Source organism: Artemia sp. Qi Xiang Cuo, chromosome 9 (genome assembly GCF_049724085.1).
Source record: "Artemia sp. Qi Xiang Cuo chromosome 9, ASM4972408v1, whole genome shotgun sequence".
In the NCBI taxonomy this organism is placed as follows: Eukaryota; Metazoa; Arthropoda; class Branchiopoda; order Anostraca; family Artemiidae; genus Artemia; species Artemia sp. Qi Xiang Cuo.
The window spans coordinates 21,408,799-21,424,926 of record NC_142802.1 but is presented as its reverse complement, the minus strand read 5'-3'; the positions used below and the strand labels follow the sequence as shown (position 1 = coordinate 21,424,926).

General features: G+C 33.9%; 1 protein-coding gene across 3 annotated transcripts in view; it reads right to left on the bottom strand.

Annotated features, from left to right (window-relative positions):
• The window catches only part of Cirl (Calcium-independent receptor for alpha-latrotoxin), a 140,650-nt gene that overhangs the window by 30,581 nt on the left and 93,941 nt on the right, over positions 1-16,128 (bottom strand). For all 3 annotated transcript variants that reach the window (XM_089094366.1, XM_089094367.1, XM_089094368.1), the window contains exons 8-10: positions 14,721-14,946; positions 10,024-10,189; positions 7,468-7,682 (exon numbers count right to left, since the gene is read on the bottom strand). In XM_089094366.1, the coding sequence (XP_088950492.1) occupies positions 7,468-7,682; positions 10,024-10,189; positions 14,721-14,946 (607 nt within the window). The remainder of the gene's footprint in view (positions 1-7,467; positions 7,683-10,023; positions 10,190-14,720; positions 14,947-16,128) is intronic.

Genomic DNA, 16,128 nt, shown 5'->3' with positions numbered 1-16,128 from the left:
CCTCCCTCTCTTTTCTACTTTTAAACAAACATACGAAAATTACGGGAATAATGGAAAAATGATTCTGCACTGAAAGGAAGACATCCATAACAGCGAAATTTTATTTTTAAGTTCAGTCTTTGTTGTAGACACTTTAGAGGGAGGGCTTTATTTATATATATATATATATATATATATATATATATATATATATATATATATATATATATATATATATATATATATATATATATATATATATATATATATATATATATATATATATATATATATATATATATATATATATATATATATATATATATATATATATATATCCCACACCCGAGGTACGTGACTAATCTTTGACTAGCCAAAACATTGCATATGTATTTTACAGTAACTATTGAGGTGATTGAGGAACTTCGTTGTGTGAACACTGACACGTATCTTTACTTAGTAGAATATTATTTTTATTTTTTAATGTTATATTTTTACTCTCCTTTTTTTATTAGTTTTTTTTTCGTTACCCTACCCTTATTATAAACCATTAAAGGTAATTTGTGAGAATCTCTAACTATCCCATCAAAGTTCGGAATCTCTCATGGCTTAAAATTCTACAGCTAAATATCAGTTTAATTTCAGGGGATGATTAACTTAGCTAGAATAAACTTACCTGAAATTCCTAAGAAATTTGATTCTATTTAATAAACTGCCAGCTCTAGTACCTCTTGTCATCTTAATAAATTCACTAGGGGTAGTTAAAAGCGACTTAGATTGGATAAAGCATGTGTTTATTAACATTCAATATACTAAAAATGTATGTTACGTTTATAAACTTATATATAAAAAACACATACATTATGATACAAACATATAACAGAAACACTAAGGACTTAAAATGAACAAATTGTTTACATTTCACTCAAAATTTTATAAAAAAAAAAGACCAGTGAAGTTTATTTTTTAAAAAATGCTAATTTTTTGTAGCAAAAAAGAAACTTGGAAAATACTTGTTGATTCTATAAAAAAAAAATAATCTTGCAAATTTCAGTTTCAAATTTATATGGTCGGCTTCTTAGTTGGAAGCTACATTGTGACAAGAAGGCGTGACTTTGTGTAAAGTATGTAACTACGAGATGGTACTGATTCCTCGCAGGGCGGTTTGGCTACCCAGGAAAAGGGAGCTGGTTTTGAGGTCCCGTGGGATGGTACTGATGCCTCGCAGGGCGGTTTGGCTACCCATGAAAAGGGAGCTGGTTTTGAGGTCCCGTGGGATGGTGCTGACGCCTAACGGGATGGGTTTTTTTTTGTTGCACTGCGAGATGGTACTGATACCTCGCAGGGCGGTTTGGCTACCAAGGAAAAGGGAGCTGGTTTTGAGGTCCCGTGGGATGAGAAAAAAAGGTGGAAAGGGGGCTGGTTTTGAGGTCTAGTGGGGTGAGGTTGATGCCTCACGGGATGGTTTTAATGCGTAGCGCTAATAGTTATGTAGAGATATCAACAGTAGTACTGCCATTTGTCGAACCACAAGTTAGTAGAGCAAACCCAAATAGGTCAAAACCGAGGCGTTCCGCAGCAGTAAAACCCCGAGGATTTTATTGGTAATAATATCTTGACGTCAAACTGCAATGGTTGACATATCTATTCCATTATTTATAAGTTTATGCAATTTCATTTATTTGTCGCCGGCATTTTCAGGATTAATTAGCCTTTCTCGGTCATTCCTTTTGCCCTAATCCGAAGTTTATACATAATCCCAACTATCCTTGTCCTCATCAAATTCAGGGGTATGGGGAACAAGTCTATTTTAAAGTATACAAAGACAAATGAAGTGATAAAATATCCAGTTTCCGACTACTGTTGTTAGTGTGGTTCGTTTATACTATGTAAGTTTTTACTTATGCAAGTATTGTGTAGTGTTTGTATTATGTAATTGTTACTAGTTCATGCTGTAGAATTGTAGTAGGTGAGAAGTGAATAATTTGGGAAGGGAATGTTTTGAATGCAATTAAAGTTTGATGGTTTAATGAGAAGGGGATAAGCCAAATTTGGGAAATTTAACTTAAAACAGGGGGGAGAATCTGTAAAGTATGTAGAACATACATTCGAGAACGTTTTCCGGGCGTTGCATTCTTAGTTATTTTGGCATTTATTTGTCAACAAGAGTGGTCCAGGGGGGCTCTTGGGACTAAAGCTAGTCATGGGAAAAGGCTCGTTCCCAGGCCTGGAACTTCCGTTCCAGGAAAGTTATATTCTTGGTTCATTTCTAAAGGCAGTCCATTTTTCGCCTTCGTCGTAGCTAGTTGTTCTTGTGCTACATTATTTTCTCTATGTGTATTCTCACGTTATTTAATAAAGACCATGTACCAACGTTTACCGTCTATCTTTGAAATTTACGTAAACCATTACATCTGCCAATATAAAAGGGCATATAAATAAAGAACTAAAGAGAGGTTTACATTTGCATCCGTGACGAGAAACGCGGGTACAACGGTGGATAACGAACAACTTCATGGAAAGAGCAGAGGAATCTTCAGAATGGACGGTCCTGGCGACTGAATAAATCCAACCTCTGTTTTAAGCGTCATGTTTTAAGCGTGTTTAAGCCATCATGTGCTTTTACCGTGTTCCTTACATAATAACGTTTAAAAATTTTAGAGAGGTTCTTGGATAGTTCTCACAGCCCCCCTCCCCCCCCACTTTAACCAACCCTTCTTTTAGATATGACGAAATAATATACTATACAAAAAAAAGCAAATGCAAATACTTATTCAGGGCTAGTTAATTCGATGGGCATTGATCTTAACTCGCTTTTGCTGATCGAACTAAATAATCAGTGAAAACATCCTAAATCATTCCATAAGACCACAAACTAGAAAAATCAAATTTTCCACTTTTTGTGAAATTTCTGGAGTATTTCCTGAAGTGGAAAATTGGAGGAATGGGAAAATGCTGTTAAACTGATTTTTCTGAACAGCTGCAAAGAAAAAAAAACCCTTTTGTTCCAACTTTTCCGAAGTTAAACCCTTTTTCCCTTCACTATAAAGCATTATTCAGGGGTAGTCAAGTCAATCCAAATTAATCAGTAGCTCCTTTTTGCTGATCAAACTGACATAAATGAACAAGAAGTGAAACATAATAAATCAAAAGAAAACAACATCGACAAAGATCACTATAAACTTGTACTGCATGAAAACTAATTATCAATGTCTAGACTTTAAGTCACTTGATAATTGTGAATAATTGACTAAAAGGTCTAATTCAAAGGTAAAAAAAAAAACATGGCCTAGAGCAGGGATTTTACAAGGCAAGATTTATTTGCAACAATTTTCTTATATAACTAAGCATACAGAGAGGAAGGGGAGGGGAAGGAGATTACTTGAGATCGCTCCTTAGCACACCCAAAAGTTAAAAAATTATGGTCTTTTTTAAAATTCGGTCACACTTTTTCATCCCTTCAAAATTGACAATTTTTTCCCACGATGTTCAATAAAAAAAAAAATCATATTAAAAAAAAAAAATTAAAAATTAACCACAGTGAAAACTTTAAAAAAAAACCTGCAAAAATAATTCTTAAAGCCCAACAAAAGGTATTTAAAACTCGTTTGCCCTAAGATCTCCAAGCATGTAAAAGTTCTTCTAAATTCCCCGAACACTTTTTGCAGTTTCTAGAAAGCCTAAAACCAAATTTTATAAAGTAAAAGCATTAAAAAGGGTTCTTAAAATCAAGAAAACTTTTTTTTATTGAAAAATTAACCACAGTGAAAACTTTAAAAACTCTGTAAAAATAATTCTTAAAGCAAATCAAAAGGTGTTTAAAACTCGTTTACCCTAAGATTCCCAACTTTTTCCTGAAGTCTTCCTCCTAACTCTTCGTTACATCAACCCCTCCCCCCGGAAAAAAAAATCTACATGAGGCTTTAAAACTATTAATTATATTTCGAAATTTCTCATTACAACAATATAAATGAGAGGGGGGGGGGTTCGAAGCAACCCCAAACAATTCATGATGCACTTAAGCCCAGTAAATAAGCTTGAAAGAACTAGGCACAAATAAATGCTCATTTCTGACACGAGATTGACTCAAAGATTCACAAGGATGGTTCCTTGTGGAAGAAATAAAAGGGTTGGCACACTTCAACAGTATGATTAAAAAATATAAAGGAAGTACTTCTTTGATTGCCAGTCAACACGTTTATAACAAGAGTGGTAATAATAATTAAAACTTAGACGAGCAAAATGTTACGTAGAAATACCTTGTTCGTACCATATAATTAGGGTTTTATAGACCTATGTTATCAAAGAACTAAAAATCACACACCTCTTTTTTATTTCAGAGCGGAAAGTTTTAAGATGAAACAATATATAATTAGCAACTATAAATGAGAATAAACTTGTCCCTTTTTTTATGAGTTTGAGAACACAAACTGAAACAACGCCTTTTATGATGTATGATGAACATGGATAAATCCAAAATAAGGACTGCAACAAAAAAAGCAATGAGAAAAAAATTAGCTGTTAACAGTATTAAAAGCAATTGGTTAATAATCTAAATATAACTCTATACCTCTAACAGAATGGAACCAAACCTACCTAAACCTCAACAGAAACCTCTAAGAACCTAACCTCTAACTAAACCTCTATAGAGTGGGTTGGTGTCTGAGAATTGGGCCATACAAAATCAGAACGCATTAATTTTTTTTTATACAACATTTTGGGTACAATCAATAGCTTTGTCACTTGTCACCTTTTGGGTGAGTGGCTCATTAAATAGATACGTATTCTCCAAAAACTACGTTGCAAATTTCAAAAGGGTGGATTGTGGATACAAGAAAAACTTACGGTGGACAATGTTTAAAAAGAAAAACACAAATTCCCAATTATCTTCATATTACAATCTTTGCGCTTTTCATAGGTTTGTTCTTTTAAGAAAGGAGAAGGGCCAAGTCTATCCCCCCAATCGCACACATTAAACAAAGGTACTTACCCTCTTTTCCCGTGTTCAATGCATTCTTATATTATCTCAAGCTGATTATTCCCCGTGTAGATGACCCCTTGGTATAATTGATGTATACTTCCAAGGGTTCAACTATGATTAATGTATTTCTACTTGAAAGAAGTTGGGAATTTTCTAAGGAGGGAGGGGGGAATAATAAAAAAAATGAATTTCAATTGATGATTAGAATAGGAAGTGCCTAGATATTCAAAAAAATTTAAAGATTTCAGGGGGGTGTCCCCCCCACGAATATAATCTGGAAACTTTAAACTTAAATTGCTCAAAACTTTTTTATATTTCAATTGAGCTTTCAATAGCGATTTTAATTGAGGGAGGGCAGGGATTCCCCCTAGATTTTTTGTCCCCTCCCCAGATTTTGAAAAATACCACTTTGGGGCATTTTCACTGAAAAATACTTGATGGTATTTTCATTGACGAATTACAAATCTACCCCTTCCTCCCCCTAGATTTTGAAAAATTCATCCCTCCGTTAAATTTTCATGACTTGTCGCTCCTGACTTAAGACTAATTTAGCTAAAGCGTTGTTCACACGGCTCCAAGAAGGATGTCACTTGGTTCCAAAAGACATGTCCCTTTTGCAATTAAATGTATCTCAAAGCAATTATGCAACACTTTTTGCGTTCGAGTGTAACATTTCAAGCAGAATATTTTCAACAATTTTTCATGAGAAGAAGAAAGTCAAGAGCAGAGAATAAACTGCACTTATAAATCTAAAATATAACCTGACAATAGAAAATGCAAAAGTTTTTTCTTGCTCCGAGGCCAACACAGTTTTCATCAAGAAAACAAAATCAGAATCAGAATCAGAATCAGGTACTTTAGGTTAATTATTGAAATCAGTTGGAGCTTTAACGAGTATTTTTGAATAAAATGCATAAACAGACAATAAACGTGGAGGGAATACTAAGTAAGGGGTTCTGTCCATTTTAAATTTGCTTGGTTCTGACTTGGAGTTTGGCTCCATGTTTCACGACAGGTTTTACAGGGAAAATAACCCTTAAGAATGCAAGATACGACAAAAGCAATGCTGTAATCAAAGCTGATTTAAAGCTTTGACGCTTCTAGAAACAAGCGTTTTTGCCGCTCCGTTTTGCGAGATTTTCGGAGAAGTCACGAAAATTCAGGGATAGTGGAAGCACTGAACAGAACGCAACGGATGATCCAAAAGTAATGACAGAAAGGTGATACGGAATTCTCAGTTGCCATTCTAAGGAGAAATATGAGTTTATAAGTGGCCTGTGTTGTTTTAAATCACTTTTCTGTGAATAGGCAGGGCGGCAGCGGAGTGCATCTGACCTTTTGACGGTAAGCCAAAGTAGTCCAGTTTCTATTAAGAAAACAGTCATTCAGTGATAACTTATTGTGTCATCTGGCACTGTGAACCCCTAGGCCCTGGCCTAGTGGGTCTATTAGCAAATCTAGGCCAGTAAACGTAGCAGAGGTTAGTCAGAAAATCAAATGAAAAAAATCAAAAACATATTTTGGTGTGGTATACTTTCCCCACAATTGGCTTTTTGTTGTGCAATGGTCGCTACCCCCCCCCCCTTAAAGGGGCCGAATATAATCCTAAGAGACAACTTTGTTGATTTTTTGTTCAAAAAATTTTCCTGAAAAGGGAAAAAATACTTAATATATACTTCCACATTACGTTTTTTACTTAGTGACGTGAAATCAGGCAACACCAGATTTCACGTTCTTTCACGATTTCTTGTTATGCAAAACTAGGTGGGAATCAAGTTCCACTTCCGTAGCGCAATGAAAACAAATTTCTTTATATGGAAGAATGTGCAGTTTATTTCCGTTTCAGATCAAATTTATAAAATTTGTTTTTCGGTCACCAAAATTTCATTGAAAATAAACAAGAGATTCCTGTTTGAAGTATGGGCGACAATGTTATGCAAAGACTCTTATGAACTAAGCCCTATGATAATGTTTGAGGTGTACCTTTCAATTTTTTCCCGCCCAGTACCTTGGACAAACTGTGCATGCGAAATGAGTACCCATCCTCAGATTTTGGAAAATACCTTTTTTGCTAAATTTTCATTGAAAATGCTTTTCGACATTTTCATAAAACAAAAAAATTGCCCCCGCCCCCATAGATGTCGAAAATTACAGTTTACCCATACCCTTCTGAATTTTAACAATCGATACCACGGACTCGGACTAGGGGGCCTAGTGGGTCAATTAAGAGGATTTAAAAGGGAGATTTTTAAGGCATTTTTCAAAATTTGAAGGTTAAAAACTTTTCCCCATCCCACTGTTGCCCCTAATAGTAAGAATGGCAAATGCTCTAGTGATTCTAAAAAAATTGAAACGGTTTTAATCCTAAAAAGAGCAAGAACTATTTTTATTATTTAACATCATTATTATTTAATACAATTTATTTAACACAGTTATTTTTTAATACAGTTACTGTAATGAGCCCTACGCATCATGGCAACCTCTGCCAATAAGAAAAACAAACTCACCAGAAGAATAAGAATAGCAGGACCAACAAAGCTAAAAATGAAGTAGTTTTCTTCTCTGAGCCAGCAATGGCGATGCGAACCATAACTCAACGGGTCCACTATGCAAGCTATGGCCACAATGACAATAGGTACTCCATATCCAGTTAGATAATACCATCTTAACTTAGATCGCTCTGCCTCAAACAAATGTATCAAAGAAATATATATTTGAAGACCTAAAAATAAAAATAAAAAAAAAAATAAAAAGAATTGTAAAACACAAACAATTGTTTACTTAAGAATCGTTTTTTGTTCAATATAATTCTTTTAAATCTTTAGAAGAGCAAAAAGTCTAAATTGTGGAAAAAAAATTGTATGGTTCTAATATGATTCTAATAGTTTTATTAGAATATGGAAAGCTCTTTTACTTAAACAGGAGGGATTATTGGTGAAAATTGATTAGGCGCATCCAAGATTTTTCTTGGGGGGGGGGGGGGAGATTACAGTAAAAAAACTTTAAAAACACATTAAAAGTTTTTTATTTGCATTTTCGTTACGTTGTTATGAGACTGACTAAAATTCTGGAAGAAGGGGGTGGGGAGAGCTTCAAACCTCGTTCCCCACTTCCCTGGATACTGCCTTGGTACTGACCCCAACAACTTAATCATGTTGTGATGTGTTCTCAAGTGTCTAGTTTTTGTCTCTGTTTTTTTTTTCCTCCTTCTTCTTGTTTTTCGTATGATGGGTTTTCAAATAACTGAATAAACAAATAAATTGATTTAATCCATTAACTTGATAATGAAATTTGACAACTAAATAACGAAATAATAATCTAATAACGAAACAAAATACAATAATCTTTTATTGTATAAAATCTGATAATCTGATAATCTTTTTGGAAAGGATCACACACCATAAAACGAATCAATTGATTTTATTCGTTAATTTGATAACAGAATTTAACAATTAAATAACAAAATAATAGTTCACAAACGGAACAAAAAACAATTAATATATCCCAATACATTACTAAACGGATGTACTAATTTCATAATCTGATAAACTAATGCATAAACTTAATAGATAAAAAAATAAAGATAATATAACCCAGTTGCATGTAAACAAAGAAAAAGTAAAAATCTAAGTAATTTCGTGCATTCCCTTCAAAATGCGCCCCAGCAGTTTCCTACTTTCAAAGATCGTTAACACCAAATAGGGTTCACCGCGCAATGTCAATTTTTGGCGGAGCAAAAGCGGAGTAAAGGGGCACAACGCGGCGGAGGTGCCTCACATACACTGGAACAATTGGCAGTCTGAAATAAATACCAAGTGGCGGAGAGTCGACAACCCCTTGGGCCCCACTGATCAACTTTTTCAAAATGATCTTACATGCCATAAAACTAATTATATAATATTCTATTGTGTGTGGCTGATGCATACGTCATTTTTTCTATTCATTAGTAATCGCGGTGGTCTTTAGAACAAACCAACGAGCGACATGTTGTTTTTTACCATCTCAAAAGCATTGTTTAGTTTTTTTTTTTATTTTACAGCCAAAAACAATGCCGCAATGCATCAAGCAAATTTATGTTTCATGTCTTCGTGAAAAGTGACTGTTTACTCTCGAGAAAAAAAGTTTTTAACATGATTTTAAAGTAAGATATTCTGATTGATCTGAACATTATGGATAATATAGGCGAAGAAGGTCAAAATTGAGAGAGATCGAAAGTTATTAATAAGCAGGTTATGACAAGGCTTGATTATATTGCACTTCTCACGTATAAACATTGTTTGTAGGAAAATGTCAACTTTTCAGAAGGAGAAAATAAAAACATTTCTGGGACTTTCCATTGAACGTGAATATAAATATTGTATGGGAAAAAAAGAATTTGTTTCAAAAAATGTCATTTAAAAGCCGGTGGAAAACAACAAGTAATATGTAAGAAATTTTTCACGTTATACACAGAAGTATTTCTTAGATTAAAAAAAAAAAATCTTAAAAAGAACATGTATTTTTTTTTCTCTTAAGAGATTTCCTCTATTTTTGTTTTCTTTTCTAGTTTTCTATGATTTTTTTTGTATATAGTTTTGCTTATAGAATTTTTTTCTAATTGCACCATTCGACGCAACTTGAGAAATTCCGTATAATAGTAATCTTGACTAAAATCGTCCAAAATCGGATACAAGTGTCAGGGCCGTATCCAGGATTTTTTTTTTTCAGAGGGTGTTTTACTCCATTTTTTCCTTGGGGGGGGGTACACAAAAAAACTAAAATATACATACAAAATGTGTTTACGTCTTTTTTTGTTACGTTTTTACGAGTCAAACAAACATTTCATGGGGGGTCAAACCCTCTAACCCCCCCCCCCCCCCCTGGATACGGTCTTGATAAGTGTACACACGATGACCGGAACACGGACACTTAAAATGAGGAGAGCTGACCTGACATCAGGATAAGCTCCTGGCATAGTTTGTGTTTCAATTCAAGTTTAAACCACTGAATCCAATAAGAACTAAAGAATATAGAATCACAAACACAGAACTTTTTCACAATTTACAACTCTAACAATAACTTACCGTCTAGCAATAGCCACATAAATGCTGCCAAGAAAAAATATTGCAACAAACCAGCAACAACTCCACACAGCACTGGTTGCCAAGTTTCTCCAATTCCGGCGATGAATATGATTTCGCCAATAAGTAGACAAAAACACAAATGCTTGTGAATTGTTATCCGCTCGCACTAGAAACATAATAAAAACAATAATTGATAGAAGTGTATCATCATAAAGTTATGAGCATACGGGGACGGGGACGTCCTAAATCCCATGAGAAATATTTTTTCTTATCCTAAGAACGGAACACTCACCCCAAAAATTTAGAAAATCTTTGTAACGATACGACTAAAATGAAAATATAATACATAAACAGAAGGTTATACCTTATAATCAAGAATGAATAAAATATTCACATTTGTTCAGTGCCATAGGCAGCGCAGCTTATTTCTATACTAACATATTTTAATTTCCGTTTTATTTATAAATATAATATGATTCTAAAGAATATTTGAACTAAGATAATAGACGTGACTTGCAGTAAACATTTAATATCTGGTTACAAAGCAAGGTTTTTTTTTTTCGGACAGTACTTTCAACCCACTTACCTCTTTGATTTCGCGTCAAAAAGGAGTGGAACTCAAACAGAGAGCCTAAAATTTGAGAAAAGAGAATTATAATTAAAAAATTAAGTCGTGCCTGCATATATAAGGACTTGGGTAGGGAAACCGCAATTTTGACTTAAGGGGAGGGGCAACCTCCCTTTACTTGAGATGGTTGAGCCCTAATCTACGTAAACTATGATCACTTACTTTTTGTAAAATCAGATATTGTCAAATTCAATATTATGAGGCCCAATTCCATCCCAAGCAAAGCGTTAGAACCTTCCAATAATGCAGAAAAAGAGATCAACTAAACATCTAAAAATAAAATTTGGCAAACAAACCTCGGCAAGGAAAGATATTTTCAGTCACTAGAATTTTGGCTATATGTATCTACGGTTGAGGCATTTAACATACTATAGTCATTGCAAATAATATAGAAAGGAAAATATATTAAAAATTAATATATGAAAGAGACTAAAAGAAATTAAACGTAGTGCACTTGAAATGCAAGCTATCATATCACTAACAGGAATGTTTCATTCTAATCATAAAGATAATAATAACACAGAAAATATAAAAATTGATCAAATCAGGGGGCAACATGAAATGGAATCAATTTCTTAATTTAGGTAATTAAGTAAAAATTAAGTAACTAAGTAGTTAAGTAATCATTTTCTTAAGTTAAATAATGAAATTGCCCAAATAACTATAGACTTTGGTGACGTTGAAGCTAAGACGGACTGAATTAGATCATCAGTAAATATAGTTAAGATTTGCTCATTAATAAACTAAAACTATACAATATACCTGCATATATACTGACAACTGAACAAAATGTGCCTCATGCCTCCGCAACTTGATTTACAAGAACGAGAATATTCCCTTTCTAAATCCAACACTTTCATCTCCGATATTTTTACCTCAATGACCCGGAAACCAGTTCCGGGTCGCAAAAAAAATAAAAAACACACCATAATTTTCTTATCACATGGGGAATTTTCATATATCCTCTTTCATTTAGCGTCATTGCCTGCTTCAGTGCATTATTCTACTAACTTTGCTAGCTGCTGGGTTCTCCGGGGTGCTTCCCGTCCCATTCCCCAGTTTAAAATTTTCCTGACATATATACCCTTTCAAGAATCCCATCTATGTTTAACGTCTGATTTTTTTTTTTTACTAGAAAAAACAAAGTTAATTTAATTTTAAGTTTTAAATTAGGGTGATTGTTAATTTTTATTTGCTTATTTTTTCTTATATTATCATTTAGAATTTTTGTGCATAAAATAAGCGATCAAATAGCTGAATTTTATATAGTTTTTTTTCACAAAGATGGGTCTTGAAAAACAAAATAACCTCGTACCGCCCCGCGGTTAATTTTCGGAAAGGCTGTCATAGATGGCAGATAAAACAGAAGGGATCATAAATCGATAAGAAATCAATATCGAAAATGAGCAGAGACAATGTAGTTAACATAAAACATAACAAAAACGTCGAATAAGATGTCTACGATGGTAGTTTACTCAGGGTAATAAGTAACGCAAGATAAGCCATTCTTGATGCATCAAACTCCCTATAAAGTAGCTTTGAACAGAGCCAAATACGGCAGGATTCAGAACGTCTTTTGCATGCAAAATCAAAGGCGAATAACATTATGGATTTATACCTATTTGTCAGGGAAAATGTTTACGATCTTTGGGCTTCTTTTTAATGAACTCAAAACACAACAATTTATTGAATCCTGATTGTGTTAATATGCGGCAGAAAATCCAAAATCAATCAGGGTGAACAATCATTGAATTTTTTTTTTAAATTAATGACAAGACGAAAAAACGTGGACAACAAAAAACACAAGGTAATTTACATCCAGAGGAAAAAAGCAAATATTTCGGCGAAACCTCCCCTCAGACGTCCTCAGTGGAAGAAGAAGAACAAAACAGTAGATAAAAGTCCACAGCTAAATATGAAATACAAACCTTAGAACAGAAAATAAAAAGGAAGAGTCCCTTACTCAAATAACGGTATCTTTTCTTTTTTATATCATTTTTTCTGCTTTTAAGCAGATCAATTCATCACTGGCTTTGACTTACCTCGTTTTCCTTCATTTTCCTAAGTTTTTTCGTTTTGCAATGATTAGCAGGTGTTGTCTCAGAAACTATTTTAATTTAAAATTAATTAGTTAAAATTTAATTAATTAAATTATTTTTAAAATATCACACGAGGCCGCATAGATTTGAATTTTGGGGGATACAAAGTATTCTTGTAAACCCATTCAAGCGCTAAATACCATTTCTGTGTCTAATACTTTTAAATTCCCCAGCATGATCTTTTGAATGGATCTTTGTGAATAATATCCCCGGGAGCATTATAACTACGGAAAAGTGTGCAAGTGTCCGTTTGTTTTTTATATCGTACGGAGGATTATCCTAAATATGAGGAGGTGGGAAAATTCGTAAAAATAAATAAAGCAAAAAAAAGAAGCTTGAAAATCTAGATTTATTCCAACGTAACGATATCAACAGTAGATTTTCAGCTTCGCATTTTTTTCTGACTAAATTCATTTTTCTTTGTTTTTTTTATTGTTTTTGGCCTGTATTTTTCCATGCTAAGAAATTGTTTTGGCCATGTCTGAACTTACGTTCAATAGTGTAATGTTCATACTATAATGGTGGAATATTTGAAATCAGAACATCATTTATAGAAAAAGCAGGTGCGTCTTCTATTCCGGAAATTATTACTATTATTATTTTTATTTACATTCTCTTCTGCTATACATGAATGTGAAAACGGGCGGGAAACTACTCCACACCCGAGCTCACCGCAACAAGGTCAAGCATTTTAGACGCATATACACTTTGTGAAAGAAAACCGAACAAACGATAATTTAAATGATAAATCAAAAACAGGTAAAATGATTTCTTAGCATAGAAAAAGATCTCCATTTAAAGCAACCCCTATTCATCTCAAACCCTGTTTACCTCAACTTCCAAGCAATCCAACCTTCACTTAACTCAACCCCGTCAAATTCATCTCTCAATTAATTTGCTTCATTCTGCTCAACCCCATGCAACTCAACTCGATTCAACCGATACAACAGGTTAGGTTAGGTTGAATGGGGCCGGGTAAAGTTAAAAAGAGATGGATTTAAATGAAGATTGAGTTAAATGGGGGCTGAGTTAAACGAGGGTTAGTTTAAGAATATTTTGAGTTAAATGGGTTGCGCTAAACGAGGGTTGAGTTACTCGTACTTCCTTTAAAAACGGGATAATGTTCATCCTGTAATGATGGAATATTTAAATTAGAAAGTCAATATGTAAAAGAAGCGTGTGCCTTTACTATTCCGGGATTTGTGTTTAATGAAGATAAACAAAATAATTTTCAAAACGTGGGTGGATGATGCATTTTAGTTTTTGATTTTTTTTCGATATCCCCAAAACAATTTGGGGATTTTCGACCTGGGAATTCTAATGAAAATACGTAGCTTTTAGACAAAGTGGTGAGATGATTACATCGAAGATTGTCCAAGGGTTAGAAAAAAGATTCGGCTACCCTATGAATGTGCATTTTTATGACAAATATAGAATTTGGTATATTTGTATATTGGAATTTTACACCATCATTCTACGATTTCTATATGATACGCCCTGTTTCCCCTCTTTTCTAAAATTATCTTCTAATATAAATATTTTCTGCAAACTGATATCTTTTACAGTTCTGGTCATATGGAAGAAAATTCCTTTTCACCTACCGTTCATAACCACGAGCGGTTTGACATGGTATGGCATCCATCCTTCTACTAAACTGCATTGATGTGGTTTCTATTTTAAATAGATTATTTGCATTATTTGTCCCTTGCCCTTTGAGCTGCAAGGAACAAAAACACCCCCAAGACGTTTTTGGACCTTTTGACCGTTCATAATAAATGTTTATCAAAGAATTTTGATTCTGCACCATGTAGAGTTGAAGGAAGGGAGGATTCCCCTCCCCCCATTAGAGTCCCTGTCGTCAGATATACATGACCTGGACACCAGTCAGGGATGGGAAATCGTTTCAATTCAACCCTGAGCTTATTGCAACAAGATGAAGCCTATACACACTGCAAGAGATGAAGAGTTACCTTTAGCCCTTGACAAAAGACGAATGTTAAAAATGCCAAAGCCAGGAAGATAATACTAATGCCAATCCCGATATAAGTCACTGTAGTTAGTACACCATGATGAGAGGCCATTAGAGGTGACTCACGGAGATCCATCAACACGGCAAAATGAGTTAAATGATCGCAACGGCATATTGTATGGGTCTTATTGGTCAAAGAAACTCTACATCCCTCTTCTGACCAAGCACTGAAAATATTAAAATTTAAATAAGCGCAAGATAAAACGTGTCAAGAGATTTTCACCTAAATGAATTTTCGCCAAAATAGGAAAAACAAATTAATGAACTCTGTTTCTCTGTGGATAAGTCCAGTTTTCATTGGTGTTTTCCGGACAAAACGGAAATATAATCATCCAATGAGAATATGAAAAAATACAACATTCGACAAGATTTTTTTTTCAATTGCCTGACTCAGGTGGCGTTTTATCCTGAAAGCACTAAATAAAAACAGTTTTTTTCTAATTGGGGGAAAAGGAGAGGAAACAAAAATAAAATTCCTTTTTTACGTAAAAATTTCATTACGATAATCTGGTTTAGGTTCAACAGGAAGACACATCAAATAGTACATTCTAATAAACTAATGCTATGCCAGTCAAAAACACTGACTAGAAGCTAAATTATAATAAAAAATATTATAGTGAAAAAAAAGGTGCCACTTTTCGTATCGTCTTTCATAAAGAGTTACATCAATGCTCATTTCATGGAATGGAACGTCCATTAAATGTTCACTAAACATAATTGTTAATTCCATATTTCCGCAATGGAGGGCCATCCAACACGCTACCCTCCAAAATCTTGAAATTCTTACGATTTTCTCCATAATTCTTGAAGTTTTGTGATATCATCGGCGTGTATCTTTACTCTTCCTTCTCTACGTAGCAACTTTTATGTTCCTCCCCCCGCCCCCCTACTACAAAAAATTCATAGGTACATCATTGAGAACATCAATCTTGAGACCAACTGTTGGATATTTTTTAATACGATTTTTTCGAATTCCTTTTGCAGAAAGTCTATATGAAAATTCGCTGGGAAATTATGGTGTTTTCTGAAAATCGTCAACTAGAATTTCCTTTGCAAGACCGCTGCAAGCAAACTACAAGATCCAGTCGCTGATCGTTTCCTTAAAGAATCAGCGAGAAATATCCTAATTAGATTTGTCAGAATAAGTCAAATCGCATAAAAAACACTAAACAAAAGAGTATTCTAGCTTGAAAAGCGATCTTTCATCATCATCATCACTTTTTTTATGCGACATTTCAACTTTCACCACCATCTAATTCAACTTGACATTGTTGTCACTTTTAAATCCTTGCCTCTGACAGAGAGGGCAGCAAAAACTGAATATTTTTATTCTTATTTAAATATTGTTC